The sequence below is a fragment of the Equus asinus genome, chromosome 3 (assembly GCF_041296235.1).
Source record: "Equus asinus isolate D_3611 breed Donkey chromosome 3, EquAss-T2T_v2, whole genome shotgun sequence".
Classification (NCBI taxonomy): Eukaryota; Metazoa; Chordata; class Mammalia; order Perissodactyla; family Equidae; genus Equus; species Equus asinus.
This window is the reverse complement of record NC_091792.1, coordinates 92,700,263-92,719,842: the sequence shown is the minus strand read 5'-3', so window position 1 is coordinate 92,719,842 and position 19,580 is coordinate 92,700,263. Positions and strand designations below refer to the sequence as shown.

Sequence of the window (19,580 nt, the reverse complement as noted above, 5' to 3'; positions counted from 1 at the left end):
AAGCAGATAATTTAGAAGAAAAGAAAAAAACCCAGACAGTCATACAATTTTCCCTCAGCCTCTCAGGGGAAAGCAAGACCACACTGAGACTCCTCTCCGTGTGGACGTGTGTGTTTTATATTGTTAAACAGTAAGCGGGCCTGAGAAGAGAGTAAGTTACACTAAATCTTTTGGCTTATTTAGATACATTAGTTTTCCAACTGTTTCCCTTAATACTATAAATGCCATCATAATTACAGAGATGGTTGGTGGACTATGATTGAATTCTTAATCAATTTTTGCCAAAACTACATCTTTGTGTTACATATTACAGATGATGACACTCTTCTCTACAGATCATTTGAATAATGTTACTTATTATATTCCTGAAGGTTAAAAATAGAGACTGTTATTTTAACAGTGCTCTTTGCTTTAAAAATAAATGTCTCTTTTTAGGTTCCATCTCAGTCTACGTGAGTAATAGCTCTTTCTGGTGACGAAGTCTATTTTCCTGAGGACAGGAAGTGTTGATATTACGATCAGCCTATTTAGAAACAAGGTCGGTAAAAAAAATATCAAGGGTCAACTTCTCTAATGGGTTTAATTTTGTTAAATCAACTTAATTGAGGTAAAATTCACCAATTGTATGTGCATAATTTGATGAATTTTAACAAATGTCTACAGTAGTGTCATCACCACAACCAGGATATAAAACATTTTTTCAGTATAATGAAGGGTTTAGTTTTAATTATTCTTCATGTTAATGGAGAAGATTAAGTTTTTAGTAGTTACATTTTTCATAGCCTTCTTTTTCACTGGCTCCCTATCATTTCCCCAGATAACGCATATAAATTTATAATAAAGAATTCCAAGCAGAGGAACAGAAAAGGCAAGATGCAATTAGCTTGCGAGACTTGTGCATACAGTTACCTTCAAAGTTTTCTTATTCAAATCAATTGTGTCTGTTTTAAATAGGACTTGAACGACCAAGAGGGTTTTTTTTTTAATATTCAACCTGCGTCAGTCTTCTTTTTACTATGTCCGTTCTAACCATAAGAGTCCAGAAGATTTAACAAGTAACAGCAACAATGCCACTCCTATTGACACACAACACACGTAAATCAATGCCTATGCTAGGCAAGGCGCTGTGAGAGGTGGCAGTGGTGTACTGTCAAATTCCAGCTCTGTCACTTGTGTAGGCATGTGATTATGAGTAAACTATTCACTCTCTGGGTCTCTGACTACCTCAGAGAGCCGCTGTGATGATCAGGCAAGATCTAAAGGTAAATTATGTTATTTCTCTTCTTTAACACACAGGAGCACTGGAAGACGCAGCATTACCTCTATTACTTGCAGATAATTAAATGCTAACAATATCTCACTCTCTTCTCAAGAACTGTAAGTTATGTAACAACAAACAATTTACATCAACAAAAGTGTCACATATGCTAGTGACAACCTCTCCGACCTCATTTCCTCCTCTGTACAGGACGAGATTACTAATCACAACACAGCTGCCCATTTACTGGGTAACTACAAAGTACCAGACACAGTTTGAGATGCTCAACATGTATTATCTCTAATTCTTAAAACAATTCTGAAAGACAGGGATTATTCCCATTTCATAGTACTCAGGTGCGCTGAGTGGACCAGGACAGCATCCATGATCACTTGGAAGCTGCTGTAAATACAAAATGTAGATCCCCTCCCTGGCAGTCTAACAATATCTCCATACTATCCATATGCATATAAGAGTGTGAGAAAGCACTGCCCTATTGTCCCTTCCAACTCTGCAATTCAGTAACGCAAAAAGCAATATAAAGATGCTAAGAGCCATTATGCATATGAAATATCTATTGGTTTGCTTAAAGTAGTTAGTATAATTCCCTTGAAATGAAGATGAGAAAAACGTCTTAGATCTTTAAAGATTTACTTTAGCAAAGTACATTCAATTTGTGTCCTTACATTAAAAAAAAATCTTATTTAAATGTAATCCCCTACTACTCCTAGTAAAAATATGGAGGTAAAAGTTTGACACATGAAAGACAAAGATATAAACAAAAAATGCATGAATCTAAACCTTAAGAATTCAAAAGAAAATTTCAGAACCTATTCCACTTGAGCCTAAATGCAATACAATTTGTTATTGTGTTGTTTTATGACACTGTCGTCGTATATACTGTAATAAGATACACTAGAGAAATATCCACTCACCAACAACGTACAAGCAACCATGCAGCTCACTAACTCCATTGCCTGCTCTTCGCTGACCCATTTCTTTAACTTCTATCCACTTATCCAGATGTGGATCATACCTCTCCACACTAGATAAAGAAGCTACTCCATCATTGCCACCTACTGCGTAAACATGGTTCTAAATAAAGAAAAGAGAAAAACACATGACATGAGATTTTGAATTTATTTATATGTTGTCCTAATGGTAGACCAGAATGTGCAAGAAAGCACTATTTATGAAATAATATGGTGTATAATCAATATCTGCATCCTGGACATATGAATATACCAGGTCTTTAAGGATGTGATGCAAGGCAATCCAATGAGCACGATGCCATCTAACTTACTACTAGAGCCACAGAGCCAACTCCTCCCCGGGGAGTGTTCATTGGTGCCACGGTACTCCACTGATCAGATTCTATGTCATATCTCTCCACATCGTTGAAGCAAGTATTGTCATCTAACCCTCCAATTGCATAAATTGGACCTCCTAAGGAGGCCAAAGCAATTCCTCGCCTGCAAAGACAATAAAAACACTTTAGCATCTGGGTTTGTTTCCAGAAAAAAGGCAGCAAAAAAACTGTGCTAACGCAAGTCATTTATCATGTTAAACTTCAAGGTGTTTTTTTCTCATTATTTTTTTTTAAAGCACTTCCTCTTTTTTCCCCCTCCCCAAAGCCCCAGAGCATAGTTGTATACCCTAGTAGTAAGGCCTTCTAGTTCTATGTGGGACGCCACCACGGCATGGCTTGATGAGTGATGTGTAGGTCTGCGCCCAGGATCTGAACCAGCAAACTCCGAGCTGCCCAAGTCTTAACTACTCAGTCACAGGGTTGGCCCCCTCCCATTATTTTTAGATTTATCAAAGCTTCTGAATAAATGGCTACAGGTGTGCCAAACTGTGCAATCCTATGTGAAAAGTACCCTCTGGAGTTTTATATTGCAGAGCCTACACAGGTTGCTTTAAACTCAAATGAAATAATAAAGTAAAACCCAAGAAAATACTATAAATAGAGCCCAAAACATTCAATCAGGAAAACACACAGTTGCATAATTGAGAAGTTGATGAACTGACAGACATAGTTTGCTATGGAAGTCAGAAGTCAGTCTCATTTCTAAATTCACATAACTGCAGAGCACATTTTATTGCAGTTTCACTATGCCACACAAAAGAACATTAACTTTTATATCACAAGCTTTATTATCACCTTGCTTTACTTCTGAAGGGCATGTATTTCTCTTCTGGGAAAGGAAGAGACTTAGCCCATGTTAAAAGCTAATTCACTGTAATGGTGATTGGAAAAAATTATATCAATTTCTTAAAAAACACGTTGCAGCAATCAAAAGTTGAACTACTCTAAACCTATTATCTGTCACTGACTTGGTATGTACTTTCGATAAAGTAGCAGGGTTTTTTTTTTTTTCCTTGTGGTGAGGAAGATTGGCCCTGAGCTAACATCTGTGCCAATCTTCCTCTATTTTGTATGTGGGATGCTGCCATAGCATGGCTTGATGAGTGGTGTGTAGGTCCATGCCTGGGATCTGAATCCATGAACCCCGGGCCACTGAAGTGGAGCATGCAAGCTTAAGCACTATGCAACCGGGGTGGCCCCGAAAGTAGGGTATTTTATAAACCTCCACTGTTGCTTCTTCATCTGCAGTCCAGTTGAGAAAGGAGGAGACACAGCTGATACTAATGAGTTAATACAGGTGAGGCACCAAGAACAGGGACTGGCCCACAGTGCTGTGTATTACCTATTATTACAGGAGGGAGCAGCTGCTCTAGTGAGATTTAATTTAAGTTTACCAAAAGAGTACGCTAGGAAAGAATTCTTAAGGATAATGCTTTTCACTTCCAGTCTCCTTACCCTCTTTTCTCTTGAACATAAAGCAACAACTTACAAAATACTGTGGTTATAAAAGTTTTCAGGCACCTGTGAACACATGTGTGCACTCTAGAACATAAGGGTGTTGTATCACAGCAGAAATGTGTGGCTAATAATTCTGCCTTGTCCTCCACACCCCAAACCACAAGAGCTTCTGATATTATTGGCTATTTCCTAATCCTCAAAACTCTCTTCTCTTGATTTTCATGACATCACATTTGAATTCCACTCCACATCTCTGCCTGGTGCTTTTCAGCTTTCTTCATCAGTGCCTTCTCTACTCCATCATTAAATTAGGAAGTTTTCTAAGGCCTCTATCACCCTATACTGTCTCTCTGTAGGCAATCTCATTCTTTCCGTGGACTTCCGATAATTCTAATATATATTTCCCAGATATATCCAACTTCTACCTCAAATCTGTCCTGCTGGCTCCTCAACCTTAACTGTAATCTGAAATGACGAAACTCACTGTCTACCTCCCTGTTGTAGGCACAATTTTAAGATCCGCCCCCCCACCCCAAGTTATTCACTCTGTAGTTTTACTCCTATGCTTATTCTACATTATATGGCAAAAGAGAGATTACCTGAGCGGGCCTAATCACATCACACAAGCCCTATAAAAAACAGAGGTTTCTCCAGCTGGCAGCAGAAGACAAGTCAGAAACTCAGAGAATGAGGTGCGCTCTGCAGAGCACTGCTCACTCGATGACCGAGGGAACACTTGGAAAGGACCTGAGAGCAGCTGCTAGGAGCTGAGAGTGCCCTCTGATCAACAGCCAGTACAAGTGAGAAACTCAGTGCTACAGGCGCAAGGAGCTGAATTCTACCAATAACCCAGATGACGGTGGAAGCCGTTTCTACCTCAGGGGCTGCAGGTAAGAGCCTAGCCCAGACTAGACCTTGATCTTGGCTTTGTGAGACCCTAACTGGAAAACCCAGTAAACCTGCTGGACTTCTGACCTATGGAACTGTGAGCTAACAAGTGGATTTTGTTTTAAGAGGTTAGGTTTATGGTAACTGGTTACACAGCAAGGGAAAACTAATACATCCATCACAAGACAGACAAAAATTTCAGCCTGTTCACTGTCTTGTCTTCCCTAATGCAGAGAATTGAACCACTATCCATATTCAGTTGCTTAAGCCAGAAACTGAAGGATTATCCTTGCCTCTACCTCATTGTTCTTTCTAACCCCACGTCTAATTATTATAAAACCTTGTTGATTGTACACTTCCGAACTGTCTCTCAAATATGTCCTCTTTTCTCTATCCCAACGTCTACCACTGCAGTCTAATCCACCATTATTTCTTGACTGAAATAGTACAATAACCCTGTTGATCTCCCAGACTGTTTTCACTCTGGTCCTCTGAAAACCCCTTCTCCATTTCATATGCAGAGGATCTTTGAAAAGAGAATCTGATTCTATCATTCCCCTGCTATTAAATATATGTATGTGTGCCTGTGTGTGTGTGTGTGTATATATATATATATACACAGGCACACATACATATTTCAAAGTCTACTAGATAAAATTTAAAAATCTTGGCAAACCTGAAAGGCCCTTTCTTTGCCTACTGTTTCAGCCTTATTTCTGGACAATATTCCCTCTGATCTCTCGGCCATAGTGGACTTCTTTCATCCTCTCTGCTCTCATTCACCTCCAGATTTTCAAAGACTCATCATCTCTTTCCACCCACCACTCTTCCACCCACCACTACTTCGCCACGCTAAATTCTTCCATCCTTTCAGATCTTAGGTGAAATGCGACTTCATTAAGATCTTCTCCACTCTCAAGCACCCTCCCCTTACCCTGTGCTAACATTACTGCCCTTGTAATTATGTCTTTATTTGCATCTTCCCTTCTAGAATGTGAGCTCTGCCGAGGTAGGGACTTTGACTGTCTCACTCATTGCTGCATCTTCAGCACTTTGTATGTCTTGCAATGGGCACTTAACCAGTATTTGTGGAATAAATAAATCAACCCCTAGAGAAGCTCTGTTAGTATGACAGGTTTCAATAAAACCACTGCTTGAATAAATACCAGCATCTGTTTCAGTGCAAAGATGAAAAAGAAGGGGAAAAAATTTTAAAACCAGACATTTTACTTGTGAAAATGATCCTGGAATGTGCACTGAAAAAATGATTTGGGAGAATACAAACTATAAGCAAATAATATAACAAAATAATTGCAGTTCTGCTATTTTTTAAACAGTTGGATAGCTATTTTAAGTGCTCAAAGAATATTCTGAAAGACTAAAAGAAATCAACTGCTATTCTGCTAGGGAAGTTTCACTTAATTCTTGGCTAAAAACCAGCTTAGCATGATAGAGTTAGGCAAGGGCACAAAGATTAAAAATGTACTTTAGGATTTCCTTCCCTGTTTTCATGCATGCATTAGAATTTAAACTATTTATTTGTAGTTACCATGCAGCCTAAATCAAGCTCTGTTGAAGCATTAAAATGTCATCTGTAGATAGGAGGAAGGTAATAGCATATTTTAAGACCAGCTTTCTTTTCCCTAAGGTTCTTTTTCCTCATAAGGGAAAAAAAAGGCTAAAGATGTCTTTTCAGCAGAACTCTCTTCACGTTTCCATCTAATCTTTCATACTTTAGAACACATGAACAAAACCCAGGTAAAAACATTTTGTGTCAAATTAATCAAGAACAGAAAATTTATGGGCCAGCCCTGGTGGCTCAGTGCTTAAGTCTGGCACACTCTGCTTGGGCAGCCCAGGTTCAGCTACCGGGCGCAGACCTACACCACTCGTCTGTCAATGGCCGTGCTGTGGTGGCCACTCACACACAAAAAGAGGAAGATCGGCAATGGATATTGGCTCAGGCGAATCTTCCTCAGTCAAAAACAAACAAAACAAAACACAGAGAAAATTAGATGGCAATGTATCCCCCCCACGTGCAGTTCAATTTAAAATTGTTCATTCTGGTAACAAGAATTTTTAAGTCTTACAGAATGTTGCTACAATTTGCAAACCATGCAAGCCACAATGTGTGAAGTTAGGTTTTATTAGGTTTATTTGTTTTAAATAAAATTCCAATAGAAATGTTGTGATATGTGTTCTCTAGACAAAGCTACTCTGAAGCAGTGTTTTCGCTATTTACTGAGAGAGCCCTCTTTCTCTCTCCTGTTACATTTTCACTCTGAAACAAAGAGGCAGAATTACTCTAGTATCTAGGTTTAGGTAAATTAAGCTCAGTCCTTGAAATCCTCACCCTATTTGCTGAATTTTCAATTTGAAAAAGAAAAAGAATAGGTAATCTAATTTAATCTCCCGTTTGGTGCAAAAATATATGTTATCTTTCTGACATACACATGTATAATTTCAGTCATTGGGAGACATTACAATATGCTCCACTGCTATTATACTGAACTATTAACAAACACATTCCTTCCTTCTAAAGCACTACACATCCCTTAAAATATCTAGACACTCTCTTAAGTCCCCTCATCTCCAAACCAAAACCCTTCAACAATTTTTTATATGGCATGGTTTTCAGATCTCTTTCTAACCTGCTAGTCCTTACTGAGATGCATCCCAGGTTATTACTCTCACATTTTTAACAATTTTTTGTGCACCCTCCCACATACCATGATTATTTTCAAATTATAAACATACTTTACTGTACTAACAGATTATGTTCATTATAAAACACCCACTCAAAACAAATTTAAAAGGATGAAATAAATAGAGAGTCTAATTTTTTATTCCCATACCCCAATCGATGCTGCATTTTCCCCTTTGAGACCACAGCTACAGATAAGGACAGATCAGTATAAAGAACAGTATCACGACTACAATCCCCCTTGATCTAAAAGCTTCACTTCTCTTAATGTACGCAACTACATTATATTTGCTTTTTTCCTTTTCTTTCTTTTTTTTTGTTTTTTGTCTTTTGAGGAAGATTAGCTCTGAGCTAACTGCTGCCAATCTTCCTCTTTTTGCTGAGGAATACTAGCCCTGAGCTAACATCCATGCCCATCTTCCTCTACTTTATATGTGCGACACCTACCACAGCATGGCTTGACAAGCGGTGCCATGTCCACACCCGGGATCCGAACTGGCGGACCCTTGGCCACCAACGCGGAACATGCGAACTTAACCAATGCGCCACCGGACCAGCCCCTCTTTCTTTTTAAGAGCTGTGTTTCATACTGGTTCAGGTACTTTTCCCCACATAATCACAAACCTGACTTCCCACCGTGTTGTACTGGTACAACTGATTTTTTTAAATACCTAAAGCAGGTTTTAGCCTATAACTCTAATTTTAATATTTTTAGGTTTTGCCTATAGAGTCTACTTGGTTTTTAAATCCTGATTTGGTCACATGATGTTAGCTATCCTACTACCTTAGGATATCCGAAAATTTAGTATTCAAGTCCTTAAAAAAATTCTGAACAGGCTAGTCAACATTTACTAAGTTATGTTACTAAAAATCTTCTTCCTCTTTAGATTTATCTATTTATCAACATACATCTCAATTTATCATAGATGAAAATTTTAAACATTAATGCTCATAATGATAAAAAAGAATGAACAGAAATTGAGGGATATTTTCTTAACATATTAAAATACATATGCCTTAGTCCTAAAGCCAGTACCTTATTTAATTGAGAAACACTGGAGACATTTCCATTAAGAACAGGAACAAGACAAAAAGACCTACCATCTCCACTACTATTCACACTGTATTAGATTATTAGCCAATACAATTAGACAAGAAAAACAAATCAGAAGCATAAGAATGTCTGGAAAAACTGGCAAAAGTTGAATAAGGTCTACAGATTAATTAATAGCACTGTATCCATGTAAATTTCCTGGTTTCAATAATTGTACTATGATGGTGTAAGATGTCAATTTTATGGGAGCTGGGTGAAGAGTATACAGCAGGATTTCTCTATCGCAGCACTACTGACATTTAGGGCTGGATAATTCTTTGTTGTGGGGGACTTTCCTGTGCATTATAGGATCTTCAGGAGCATCCTTAGCCTCTCCCAAGTAGACACCAGCAGCAACTCCCACAACCTCCTTGCCCTCAAGTTATAACCACCAAAAATGTCCCCAGTCATTGCCAAGTGTTGCACAGAGGGAGCAAAATCATGTTCAGTTGACAACCACTGGAACTCTACTTTTGCAAAGTTTCTGAATAACTAAAATTATTTCAAAATAAAAAGTTAAAAAAAAATCAATGCTCAGGTGTAAGTGAAAACTATGACAATCATCATCCTCTAAGACACGATTTCTTTCTTTTTTTGGTGAGGAAGACTGGCCCTGAGCTAACATCTACGCTAATCTTACTCTTTTTTCATAAGTGGGACATCACCACAGTATGGCCTGATGAGCAGTGTGCAGATCTGCGCCTGGGATCCAAACCCGTAAACCCTGGGCCACTGAAGCAGAGGTCATGAACTTAACCACTGTGCCACAGGGCCAGCTCCAACATGATTCCATTTTTAATTCTCAAATATATATAACAAAGAATCACACTGGTTACTTTAACAAAGTGTGTTTAACAAAGAATCACACTGGTTACTTTAACAAAGTGTGTTTAAGAAGGTATTCAAATTTTCTAAAAATGTAAAAAGTAAAAGCATTAGCCTTTTCAATTATAGGAAGCTTTCTTTTTTTCCACCAACAAATCAAAATCAATTTCAACACCGACCTACCTCTTTGTGTTCATTGATGCCTTCATCATCCACTTATTGGTGAGAGGATCAAACATCTCCATGCTGCCCAGATGTTCACTCCCATCATGTCCACCCACTGCATACACTTTGCCTGTCGAATGCAGAAGGAGTTACATTTGAGTCCAAATAAACAAACTGACCTTATTTCTATATATAATCAATATATAATGAGAAAAGCATGATAAATTAATTTTCAACAAGTCTTCTTCTGTCCAACACTATGATCAATGCCACTTCAGTAATCAAATGAAAATAAACGTAATCTTCTACTTGACCAAATGCCAGAAGCATGCTGTGCTACATGAAGGTATTTAAATGCTCAGACACCACCATCCCTCCCATAGGCTTCTCAACTTTTTCTTAGATGAAATCACTAATCATGTTTTCAAAAGATGTTAAATAAAATTTAAAAATGCTCATATAAGGAAAATGTAAAACTCTTAATACAGTATGATCAAACTTTTTCTAAATGAAATAAATAAAAATAATACACAGAAAAATTAGAAACATGACATACCAAAATGTTAACTGTGATTATTTCTGGGTATTTGAAGATTTTTATTTTTTATTAAAATATGTTTTCATATTTTCCCAAAAAAAAGCATTTATACTTTTATAATCAGAAAAGTGATTTTTTTAAAAGTCTTCTAACAATTTATCCATGGTTCTGCAATTAATTCATTTTCAGTAACCAGTAAAAAAAAAATCTTGTTTCAATAATCATAATAATTAGAGGGGTATAAAAAAAGGTGATATATATTTATTATTTGGGCTGAAAAAACATTTGTCTTTAGTTGATTCTTTTGCAAATATAACTCAAAATAGCTTACTTTAACCCTTTATTTTAATTCCCTTTTCCCTGATACTCACCTCCTGTCAAGCACCTACATGCAAGAGATTGTACACTGAGCATCTATGGGCACAAAGCAAGTAAATAATCACCACCCAAATATTTTATTGACATACTGAAACATATTTTATAATTCAGCAATTTTCTTACAGAAAGAAATTCTCAAAGTTCAAAAATTGAAAAAGAGCATTATGATCACAGAATGTGATTTAAGACAATAGTGGACCCACCTTCCACAGAGATTACACCCACGTGTCGCCTGCGACTATTCATTTCCGGTCCAAAGAACCAACTGTTTTTGTTGATGGAATAGCATTCAATACTGCGAAACGGGTCACCAGATCCACCTCGACCACCGACACAAAACAGCACACCTAAAGGTAAAGCCACAAATTGGAGGTGAAAAGCACAGTTCCCTAAGTTTTTAAAATTAGTACAGAAAAGCTATTTTGGAAATCAAAATACTAACAGAAAAAAAAGAAGAGTTATTTGCATAGCATTCAATGGCATTATGTTACTAGAAATCTAATTTTCTCTTTTCCCCTCATGTGAATTTCTCAAAGAATAGCACGTATCAGCTATCTGTGCTTGCTGACATCCCCTTACAACACGATTTAGATCCTCACCCACTCTGTAACATCGCTCTTGCTAAGGTCTTAACAAAATCCGATAAACTCTTAAATTAATTTCTTACTGAACACAACTACAACATTTGACATGTTGATCACCCTACTTTTTGGGAAACTCCTTAACTCTCTTGATTTCCGTAATACCAAAGTCTCCTTTTGTCTCTGATCATTTCTCTCTTTCCTATCTCTTCCACATTTCATCCTTAGCCTACTTCTCACATACTTGATGATTACACAGGAAAGACCATTCCTTTATTTTAAATTCCATCTGTATCATAACGCCTTCTAAGCCACATTTCCAAGCCACGTTTCCACGGGCACCTCAAACTCAACGTGTTCAAAAGGACCTCCCCATTCCTCGCCTACCTAAACAAGCTCCTCCTTCCCTAAGGGGTCCTTCCTGCCCCTTGAGATTCCCACTGCACTGCCTTAGTTCAGGCCCTCATCAGCTACTACCCAACTACTGCAAAATCCCATCCTCTCATCACTTAGCAGTCCTTTTGCTTTCACATGGTCAACAGAGTAATCTAATTTATAGGCTTTTTGAACAGCTTTTCATTACCTACATCAGTAGTTCTTAAAAACTTTAATGAATACCACTAACTTGTATACTTAAAAATGGTTAAAATGGCAATTTTTATGTTATAAATATTTTACCACAATTTTTAAAAAAATCAAAACATTACTGCAGTTCAGAATCACCCAGAGGGCATAAACACAGATTGCTGGGCCTGATCCCGAGTTTCCGATTCAGTAGATTTAGGGTAGGTCCAAGAATTTGTATTTCTAACAAGTTCCCAAGTGAGTGCTGCTGCTGCTGGTCCAGGGGCTACCCTTCCTTCACACTACGAGAACCACTGCCCTGCAAAATAAAGGCTCAGCACAGCATGAACGCTTTGCAGTGTCTCACCTCATCTTCTCCCTCTCTTTCTCTTAAATTTCATGCACCTACAACATGCATTGGTGCTTATCCTCAATGTTCCAATAGCAACTTTTGGTAACTATCATTCACTTAATACATAATACTGAAATGATTATGCTGATATCTGTCTTTGGAGCCTAAACTAGGTTAAGACCGTGTGTTAAGCATTTATGCGCTAATAAGGACTAGCACGGTGCCTGGCATGTACTAGGCACTCAATAAATGTACAATGAACTGAATACCCCCTTCCCTAACAGGCACCTAGAAGACCATTCTTTTTTGTTTTAAAGATTGACACCTGAGCTAACATCTGTCACCAATCTTCTTTTTTTTCTTCTTTTTCTCCTCCTCCTCCTCAAAGCCCCCTAGTACACAGTTGTATATTTTTAGTTGTGGGTCCTTCTAGTTGTGCTATGTGGGACGCTGCCTCAGCATGGCCTGATGAGCAGTGCCATGTCCGTGCCCAGGATCTGAAGTGGCGAAACCCCAGGCGGCCAAAGCAGAGCGCGCGAACTTAACCACTTGGCCACAGGCCGGCCCCTAAATATTCATTTTTCACTCAAAACTAAGACTGAGGTTTACTTTCTCTATAAAACCTTTTCTGACCCTTTCAAGGTCAAAATAACCACTCTTTTCGTTGTGCTTCCCACTATACCTTGTGATTATATCAAAGTACCTATAATACATTATTGCATTTATTCACCCACATGTCTATTTTCCCAGATCAGACTGCAAGTTCTCTCAAAATAGGTCTGGCTATATTCTCATTTGCACTTCTAATTCCTAACCCAGAACCTGGCACATGGTAGGCAATTAATAAAGGTTTGCTGAATGATTACACCAATGAATGACCAGAACCGCTTGTGCTATCTTTTCCAACTAATCCAATATTTTAAGTCAGAGAAATCTACAGGTGCAAGAAACTTAAAAGATCACGCAGTCAAAATTGTTTATAAATAAACTGAGGCCTTCGGGGATTAAGAAATTGCCCCCAAACTACAAATGTTTAATGGAACAGCTGGGATTTTAATCCCAGAATGTAATCCCAATCATTGATTAGATTTTCTTTAGATGGAAACTAGTAATTCAGCTATATAGGTCACATAGAAACATGACATGGAAGAGACAAAAACTAAAAATGAAGTAAAAAGATCAGGCTGCAAATCCTTTCTCTGCTATTTCTCCCTGTGGCCTCGGGCACAGTTTCACCCTCTCCAGTTCTTAGTCTCTTCATCCATCAAATGGAATCACACTGTTTATCTCATAACGAGAATCGAATCCTTCACTGAAATCTACTTCATCAAGTTCTTGCAATTGTTTAAGAGACCATGTGTATGAGGGTCTAGACAGTCAAGATGCTGTCTGGTTCCAAATCTGAATCTGAAGAAGAATTTCATTAAATACTTTGACTTCCTGAAACAGAATTCAGAAATGTAAAAAACCGACACTTCAAAAAAATTTAATTCTTGAAATCAACCTATAAAAAAAGGAAAATAAATAAGCAGTCCTTCCCTTGTTACACTAATTATTTATGAGAACTCCTTCTCAACATTCAAACTTTCTTTATATGACCCTAGATTAAAACCCCACTACTGTAATCAAGCATCGTCTTTGCTGCTGTTGGGAGGCTGTTCGGCAGATCCCTTTCTTTGACAACTTTATTAGGTAGCAGCAAACGCAAAGGAAGTCTCTGTCCAGAGAACTGATTGCTGAATTCCTGGACCTCACTTCTTTTCCCTCATTCCTCAAATACATTCTTTATATTTATAAAGAGTAACATAAATAAACATATGTATATTTTCTTGGGAAAATATAAAGTCTGAAAATTCTGGCAAATACTGGCAAAACTGCATGCCTCCTCACATATAAGAGCTTTAGATTCTAAAAGTCCAATATGATCTGTTATACAAATGTTAGATATATTTAGTGCCTTTTTATTTGATAAAATGCAAAAACAAATATTTAAAGAGGTAGTGTGTGTCAAGCTCCATGCTTTGCACTAGAGATACAAACTGAAATAAGATACTTACCTGTCTTTGAAAGGCCCGGAAACATGTCAAATAAACAAATTTCAGTGCAACATAGTAAAATAAAACCAGTACAAACAAAGTGTTCTAAAGGCACAAATGACAGAGAAACTAATTCTGCCTAGGAGAATCAGGAAGACTTCAGAAGAAGAGATATTTCAGCAGGCTCTTCAAAGTATAGAGGATTTGTTATGGCTTTTTAAAGACTTGGCTTGGGGCCAGCCCTGTGGCACAGTGATTAAATTTGGCATGCTCCACTTCAGCAGCCCGGGGTTCATGGGTTCATATCCTGGGCGCATACCTACACCACTCGTCAGCCATGCTGTGATGGCAACCCACATATAAAGTGGAGGAAGAGTGGCAGACATGTTAGCTCAGGGCTAGTCTTCCTCAAGCAAAAAGAGGAAGACTGGCAGAGATGTTAGCTCAGGGCTAATCTTCCTCAGCAAAAAAAAAGAAGCTGACTTATTGGTAAAACTATCTGAATCACGTACAGTAAGATTTCATATATGACCTTATTTGCCAATTATTACTTTAAGACAATCAGATACGAATCATTTTACAATTAAGTTTGAGCATGCATAACCAACTCTCAAATATAACAAAGATCCTTCCGGCAGACTTGATAAAATGAGTAATTTAATTACCAGCAGTATGCTTCCTTGGAGTAGTCCGAATGGAGTATTCAAAGTCAGGTACTACTCTGCTGCTCAAGTGAAGGTGGTAATTTCTTGCTTCATCCAATAAGTCTCTACATTTTAGATTTTGCTTGACAATCTGTTCTTTTGCCACAACACCCATAAGAAAATCAACTGGCAAGAGCGGCAAACGAACCTACGATCATGAATAGTTGGCAGAAAGGAAATTTAAATTGTAATAGGATAGCTCATTCTCTACTTCTACTGCAGTATGTTCCCTGTTTAAAACTCATTTATTTCATAAAGCCTTTCTAACATGTGAATGAAGCTTACTGTGCCAAGTTCTAAAGCGATTTCCAGTACTGGTCTGCACTAATAAAATCAGATTATATGTAAATATATCCTCCTCTTTTAAATATAGATTTAAGTAGACTGGATAAAATAATTTAATTGTCTTTATTCAAGTTACTTATTCACTTCCAAAAGTGGTACTGTCATAATCACAGGCCCCTTACTGCTAAAGAAAAGGCACAATGAAAGCAAAATTGCTGTGTTTTGCTCTTTTCCCTTTTAAAGCTAAGACTGAACATATGGAAATGTGATTTATTTCTTACTTAAACACGCAAACATTCATATCTGAAGCAAACAGGTGCTGTTTTCTTCAAATCAATTATCTTGGAAGGTCATATACTAACTCAGAGATGTAGCCCCTCTTTCTTCTCTTAAAGATGTGTTGATTTTCTAGTGGATTAAAGGGACAATCAAACCAGGTAATATGATTTTGAGCTAAACACACACACATACACAAGTAAGATATAGCTGCAAGATAATGAAACTTTTTGTTCATTTTTGTTCACAAACTTATTTTCAAAGTAATTCTGAGGCTCACTTATTATCTCCGTAACCAAGTAACCCCTATTGACAGTAAAAGTAAACAAATAACTTAAAAAGAGACATATTCCAAAATCCAAACAGGCACTGAAGAAGCGAAACTCTCGCTATTTGCAGATGACAAGATCTTATATATAAAAGAAATCCCAAAGAATCCACTGAGAAACTATTAGAAATAACAGCTACAGCAAAGTTGCAGGGTATAAAATCAACTGACATAAATCAGTAGCATTTCTATACTCTAATAATGAACTAACAGAAAAAGAACTCAAGAACACAATACCATTCACAATTGCAACAAAAAGGATAAAATATCTTGGAATAAACTTAAGCAAGGAAATGACAGACCTATACAACGAAAACTACAAGACTTTCCTGAAAGAAACTGATGACAATATAAAGGATGGAAGAACATTCCATGCACATGGATTGGAAGAATAAACATAGTTAAAATGTCCATACTACCTAAAGCAATCTATAGATTCAACACCATCCCAATCAGAATCCCAATGACATTCTTTACAGAAATAGAACAAAGAATCCTAAAATTCATATGGGGCAACAAAAGACCCCGAATTGCTAAAGCAATCCTGAGAAAAAAGAACAAAACGGGAGGCATCACAATCCCCGACTTCAAAACATACTACAAAGCTACAGTAATCAAAACAGCATGGTACTGGTACAAAAACAGGTGCACAGATCAATGGAACAGAATTGAAAGCCCAGAAATAAAACCACACATCTATGGACGGCTAATCTTCGACAAAGGAGCTGAGGGCATACAATGGAGAAAAGAAAGTCTCTTCAACAAATGGTGCTGGGAAAACTGGAAAGCCACATGTAAAAGAATGAAAATTGACCATTCTTTTTCACCACTCACGAAAATAAACTCAAAATAGGTCAAAGACCTAAAGGTAAGACCTGAAACCGTAAGACTTCTAGAAGAAAATATAGGCAGCACACTCTTTGACATCAGTATCAAAAGGACCTTTTTGGACACCATGTCTTCTCAGACAAGGGAAACAATAGAAAGAATAAACAAATGGGACTTCATCAGACTAAAGAGCTTCTTCAAAGCAAGAGACAACAGGATTGAAACAAAAAAACAACCCACTAACTGGGAAAAAATATTTGCAAGTCATATATCTGACAAAGGGTTAATCTCCATACTATATAAAGAACTCACACAACTGAACAACAGAAAATCGAACAACCCATTCAAAAAATGGGCAGGGGACATGAACAGACATTTTTCCAAAGAAGATATACGGATGGCCAATAGACACATGAAAAGATGCTCATCATCACTGATCATCAGGGAAATGCAAATCAAAACTACACTAAGATATCACCTTACACCTGTTAGAATGGCAAAAATAACCAAAACAGGGGCTGGCCCCGTGGCCGAGTGGTTAAGTTCGCGCGCTCCGCTGCAGGCGGCCCAGTGTTTCGTTGGTTCGAATCCTGGGTGCGGACATGACACTGCTCGTCAGACCACGCTGAGGCAGCGTCCCACATGCCACAACCAGAAGGACCCACAACGAAGAACAGACAACTATGTACTGGGGGGCTTTGGGGAGAAAAAGGAAAAAATAAAATCTTTAAAAAAAAAAAAAAATAACCAAAACAAAAAAGTAACAAATGTTGGAGAGGTTGCGGAGAAAAAGGAACCCTCATCCACTGCTGGTGGGAATGCCAACTGGTGCAGCCACTATGGAAAACAGTATGGAGAGCTCTCAAAAAATTAAAAATAGAAATACCACATGACCCAGCCATCCCACTACTGGGTATCTATCCAAAGAACATGAAATCAGCAATTCCAGAAGTCCCACGCACCCCTATGTTCATTGCAGCATTATTTACAACAGCCAAGATGTGGAAGCAACCTAAGTGCCCATCAACTGATGATTGGATAAAGAAGACATGGTAGATATATACAATGGAATACTAATCAGCCATAAACAAGGATAAAATTGTCCCATTCACAACAACATGGATGGACCTTGAGAATATTATGTTAAGTGAAATAAGCCAAATAGAGAAAGACAATCTCTGTACGACTCCACTCATATGTGGAAGTTAAACATGTAGACAGAGAGAACAGATTAGTGGTTACCAGGGGAAAGGAGGTGGAGGTTGGGGGAGGGCACAAAGGCTGAAGTGGTGCACCTACAACATGACTGACAAACAATAATGTACAACTGAAATTTCACAAGGTTGTAAACTATCATAATCTCAAGTAAAAAAAAAAAATCCAGAAAAAAAAAAAAGAGACATATTTCTGAGGTTATAAAGGTAAAACTGTGGTGAGGGAAGAAAATGGAAAGTGATGTCTTACAGTTCTATCCAGAATAAATCTATATGCGTAATAAATGTACTCTCATTAGCAAACTAATTCAGTAAAGTTTAGAAACGTCATTATAAAACAATAGTTAAAAATTAATTTAGAGTTGTTTCCTCAGAACCATTTTCTATTTGTGTAAATAAAATACTCATTATTACTACCTCAAAGGGATATTTTAAACATTCAGGTTAAAAAGCAGAGAATGATATTTGTAATTCAAATGTTAACAAATTCAGACTTACCCTTAAATAGTATAGTGAGTAAACAGGGAATTAAGAATCAAGCCATTTTCACACGGTATTACATCAATGGATAATCTACACTTCTCATGATAAATGAAGCATGCTGATTTGCTTCCATATCATTTCATTTCTACACACAATCTTATTTCAGTCCCTACCTGTGCAAGTGTTTCATCCAACCATTTGGAATGATGCTGAGGATTGGCAAGAAGCCACTTGATGGCTGCACTATAGACCTGCTTTTCATTCTCAATATTTAGATCACTAGACGACAGAAGCTTATGGAGATGCTGGGGTGACACACTTACAAAGTCTTCACACTCCACTACTTCAGTAAAATGCTCACAGGCATACTGATCCGCCATGTCCATTAAGTCTATTCGATTGTGACTTTCTGCAAAAGCTCTTACTGCCAGGCAATTGGAGGGATGAAAATGTAACTTCATATATTCACAACAAGCTCTGGCCACCAGTTCAACCTGTAGAATACAGGCTGCATACAAGAGAGGCTGGACGTTGTCCACAGTCAAAGTGAGCCGTGAAGAATAGACAAACTTTACCAAGTCTTCTATTGCGTCACCATCAAAATCTCTGATTTCAATGAGTGTTTGCTTGGCTTCAGCCATTTCAGAGAGAAACATAGCTCTGAAGTAGGGAATAACACATGCCAACACCAGTTTGTGACAGGAGATTAGCTTTGAGCCAACCTGTTCAGAACAAAGAAAGAGACACTCAGCTTAATATCAAAATCAGTTTTAGATCAGCATCGAGCATGTATTGGAGCAGGGACAAAAATTCCAGACAAATTTGGTGTATTTGTTTCAACAATGTAATCCTTAGGTCACTTATTTTCAATTTAGGGCAATTTCTTAATGTCAAGCAATTTGCTTCTTCCAAATTAGCCACTTATCCTTGATACATTTTTCTATAATGTATAGACAGTAAATCTATGTTTTTTTCTATATTATCTCATATTTCAGAAGCATTTTGTGAATTAATGAGAATAGCAGCAAATATCATCTAAGCACTTACTATGTGTCTTTTACTATTCTTTTGGGTCCATGAGTCCTTTCTTCTGCCTCTTTTTAAAAAATTTTCTTCCGGTTTTATTGATATAATTGACATATATCATTGTATAAGTTTAATGTATATAACATAATAATTTGATATATGTATATATTGTGAAACAATTACCACAATAAGTTTAGTCAATATCCATCACCTCACATAATTACACA

The 19,580-nt window shown here is 37.4% G+C and overlaps 1 protein-coding gene across 1 annotated transcript in view; it reads right to left on the bottom strand.

Moving 5' to 3' along the window:
- Window positions 1-19,580, bottom strand: part of KLHL8 (kelch like family member 8) — a 48,369-nt gene that overhangs the window by 3,854 nt on the left and 24,935 nt on the right. Inside the window, exons 3-8 of the mRNA XM_044766296.2 lie at window positions 18,501-19,049; window positions 14,875-15,061; window positions 10,880-11,023; window positions 9,779-9,890; window positions 2,562-2,730; window positions 2,194-2,353 (exon numbers count right to left, since the gene is read on the bottom strand). Of these exons, the coding sequence (XP_044622231.1) occupies window positions 2,194-2,353; window positions 2,562-2,730; window positions 9,779-9,890; window positions 10,880-11,023; window positions 14,875-15,061; window positions 18,501-19,049 (1,321 nt within the window). The remainder of the gene's footprint in view (window positions 1-2,193; window positions 2,354-2,561; window positions 2,731-9,778; window positions 9,891-10,879; window positions 11,024-14,874; window positions 15,062-18,500; window positions 19,050-19,580) is intronic.